At 45.7% G+C, this 3,674-nt stretch overlaps 1 protein-coding gene across 1 annotated transcript; it reads right to left on the bottom strand.

The window, feature by feature from the left end:
* Positions 1–2,769: 2,769 nt before the first annotated feature.
* LOC142172666 (uncharacterized) lies at positions 2,770–3,234 on the bottom strand. The gene has a single exon (XM_075236332.1). The coding sequence runs from the start codon at positions 3,232–3,234 to the stop codon at positions 2,770–2,772; it is 465 nt and encodes a 154-aa protein (XP_075092433.1).
* Between the last annotated feature and the right edge of the window lie 440 nt (positions 3,235–3,674).

The following is a 3,674-nucleotide window of genomic DNA, read 5'->3' on the forward strand; positions in this document are numbered from 1 at the left end:
GTGCTCAACCGATACAGATGGGAGATCCTTTTCACGGTATGGTCGTGAGGGAAGAGACCTTTTCCGTACTGATCCATTACCTTGTGGACGAATTCTCTAATGGGGATGAGCTGTTGCTGAGGAAAAGGAGAGAGGTTGAGCTTAGGAAGGATGTGGCCGTGGACACTGGTAAAAGTAGGATGGGTGCGTCGCAAACAGCAGCTGTGCCTACATTTATGGCCGATGCCATCTTGGCGGAGAGGTCTCCCTAAACGAAAAGGGTTTTCCCAGGAGGTGGTTCCGTGCGCTCCGTTAAGGGTGGTGCATCATCTTACGTCGGAAGGGCCTACATGTTGAGGGCGAAGGCTCGGGTTTGGATGTCGACCCAGAGGATGTTTGTGAGTTCTCAGAACACCATACTCATGTAGAGGTCATAGTGGAGGGTTCTGATAGGCATATAGTTGTCCAGGGGACTACAACTTGTTGTCGAACTATGAACAGGTGGCGTCTGCTTTAGCCCCTTTATGTGCTGCCCCCGAGAGCGAGGCGCTTAGAGTGATGAGCGACATGGAGTTGTCTCAGAACGTCGCCGGCATGGCTTTGCGGGTAGATGTCTTTCTTTTCCTTTTCGTCATTGGGTTTGCGTTGTTATTATCGACCTATCTTTTTATTTTAACTTCTTTCTTATTGTGCGAGACCCTTATCATGGAGATCGAGCGCGAGCGCCGGGAAAGGAAGAGGACAGCCATCTACGGGAAGATGCCTTCCAAATATCAAGAATATCGCACTAAGCATCGTGTGATGGCCGACATCTACAATCAGGACCTTGACTTCCAACTGTTCCGTGAAGGTCTTAAATAGAGGGAGGATCAATTGGCGCGCAAGGTCGAGGAGTTGAGGGAGCGAGACAAGGACCTTATGAAGGCTATCGCCCGCAACAGTGAACTTGAGGAAACCCTTAAGGTGAAGGAAGATGAGCTCGAGTTAAGTAGAGGGGTGATGGCCGAGAATGCCGGCTTACAAGTAAAGATGGCCAGTTTGACTTCCGAATTGAGTACGAAGGCGGCGGAGATTAATTAGCATATGGGTGAGTTGAGTGCGAGTGTCGATAAACTGGCGGCTGTTATTTCTGAAGGGCGGTTTTGGAAGATACCCTCTGTGTCTGTAGGTCGGAGCTGACCAAGGAGAAGGAGGCATCCGCTCTTAAGGTAGCGGGGCTTGAGGGTGCATTAAGGAGTTGGAGCGGAGCTATCCACGTTGATCGAACAAGTGGCATCACTGAGAACGGAGGACATGCATCGACACTCGCAACCCTCTACGTCTCGTGCTTCGGCCGATCCTATCGTGCATCATTGCTTATATGAGTTGTGGGTTCATGTTGAGGCCTAACTTGATGTGTACAAGGCTCTTCATGCCGATGGGAGGGCATCTGAAGTGGAACTTCAGGATAAGCATGCCAAAGCTCGTACAGCTTGCGAGGCATGCAAATATGATCCTCTTACGCCTGACGGAGATGATATCAACTCTGATGATGCGAATCGTCTTGCCTAGGACTCTTTGTACGAAGATGTGTATGCTACCGGGGATGATGTGTAATCTTTGGTTCGTACTTACTTTTGCTTAATGATTTTTGTAAGGGCATCTTTGCACACTATAAAGATAGGTGTTAGTAATTTTTTTGTTGTAATGAAAAAATTGTTTTTTCGGTTCGGTGGCAACCTTTGTTATATCTACGATATACCGAGTATTTGTCAGACTGTTAAGCCGATTTTGCTTCGAGTGATGTCGAATTCATATTTTTGTCGATGGCCTTAGCCATTGGGATGTTACTTTCGAGCTGGCGTCAAAGTATTATCCCGTCGTAGTATAAGTGAAGTCGAAGTTATACTTTTGTCCATGGCCTTAGCCATTGGGATGTTACTTTCGAGCAGGCATCGAAGTAGTATCCCGTCGTAGTTCGAGTGAGGTCGAACTTATACTTTTGTCGATGGCCTTAGCCATTGGGGTGTTACTTTCGAGCTGGCATCGATGTAGTATCTCGTCGTAGTTCGAATGAGGTTGAACTTATACTATTGTCGATGGCCTTAGCCATTGGGATGTTACTTTCGAGCTGGCATCGAAGTAGTATCCCATTGTAGTTCGAATGAGGTCGAACTTATACTCTTGTCGATGGCCTTAGCCATTGGGATGTTACTTTCGAGTTGGCATCAAAGTAGTATCCCGTCATAGTTCGAATGAGGTCGAACTTATACTTTCGTCGATGGCCTTATCCATTAGGATGTTATTTTCGAGCTGGCGTCGATGTAGTATACTGTCGTAGTTCGAATGAGGTTGAACATATACTTTTGTCGATGGCCTTAGCCATTGGGATGTTACTTTCGAGCTGGCGTCGATGTAGTATCTCGTCGTAGTTTGAATGAAGTTGGACTCATATTTTTGTCGATGGCTTGGCCATTAGGAGTTTCATCCATATATTGTAGATTTTATTATATTCCTATAGGAAATACATGTTGACTTTGTACATATAATGGAGATTTGGCTATCTATACTTAGTCCCTTTATTACTCGGCCAGGAGATCACGTCGATGGGCGGGGTAATGAACAACACTTTGGACCTCGAGATGTCTCCCTTGCCGCCTTATTAAAAATCTCATCGAGAAAACCCGATTGGGAGAAAACCCGGATGAGGGAAAAAGAGTACGACTTAGGCGACACCTCTTTTCAAAAGTGGAAGTGTTTGAGATGGGCGACATTCCAATTGTTTTGGAGTAGTTTTCCTTCCATTGTCTTTTATTGGAATGCTCCTTTATTTGCTATCGCCGTGATTTTGTATGGCCCGTCCCAGTTTATTCCCAATTTTCTCTCATTAGGGTCTTTCGCTGCTTGTGTTTTAGCCTTGAGAACGTAGTCTCCATCCTTGAGTGGTCGTACTTTGGCCTTCTTGTTATAGTACCTTTCTGCTTGTTGCTCTTGGGTTACCATTCTTACGTGAGCCATATCTCTTCGTTCTTCGACTTCATCTAGGTCTTGTAGCCTACTTTTGTCGTTACTTGGTCCGCTTTTGTTGGAGTATCTCAGGTTAGGTTCTCCGACTACGACGGGTATAACCGCGTCAGTCCCGTATACTAGTGAATATGGTGTCTCACCTATTCTAGTTTTTGGTGTGGTGCGGTATGCCCATAATACTTCTGGTAGCAGTTCAGGCCATAGCCCCTTGGCTCCCTCGAGCTTCTTTTTCAATATATTCAATATCATTTTATTGGAGGATTCAGCTTGGCCGTTGCCGGCGGGGTGGTATGGTATGGAGAGTATTCGCTTGATGTGCCATTTTTCAAAGAACTCGGTTGTCTTCTTTCCGACGAACTAAGGTCCGTTGTCACAACTAATTTCTTTGGGAATGCCAAAGCGGCATATTATATTTTTCCATATGAACACGATAACTTCTTTCTCACGTATTTGTGTGTATGCACCTGCTTCCACCCATTTAGAAAAATAGTCAGTTAAAACCAAAAAGAAGCGTACCTTACCTCGTCCTGCTGGAAGGGGTCCGACAATATCCATCCCCCACTTTATGAATGGCCGTGGCGAAGTGAAGGAATGTAGGAGTTCTCCTTCTTTGTGTATCATAGGGGCGTATTTTTGGCACTGTTCACATTTTCTGATGTAATCTACGACTTCTTTTTTCATGGTATGCC

Source organism: Nicotiana tabacum, chromosome 18 (genome assembly GCF_000715075.1).
Source record: "Nicotiana tabacum cultivar K326 chromosome 18, ASM71507v2, whole genome shotgun sequence".
Taxonomy (NCBI): Eukaryota; Viridiplantae; Streptophyta; class Magnoliopsida; order Solanales; family Solanaceae; genus Nicotiana; species Nicotiana tabacum.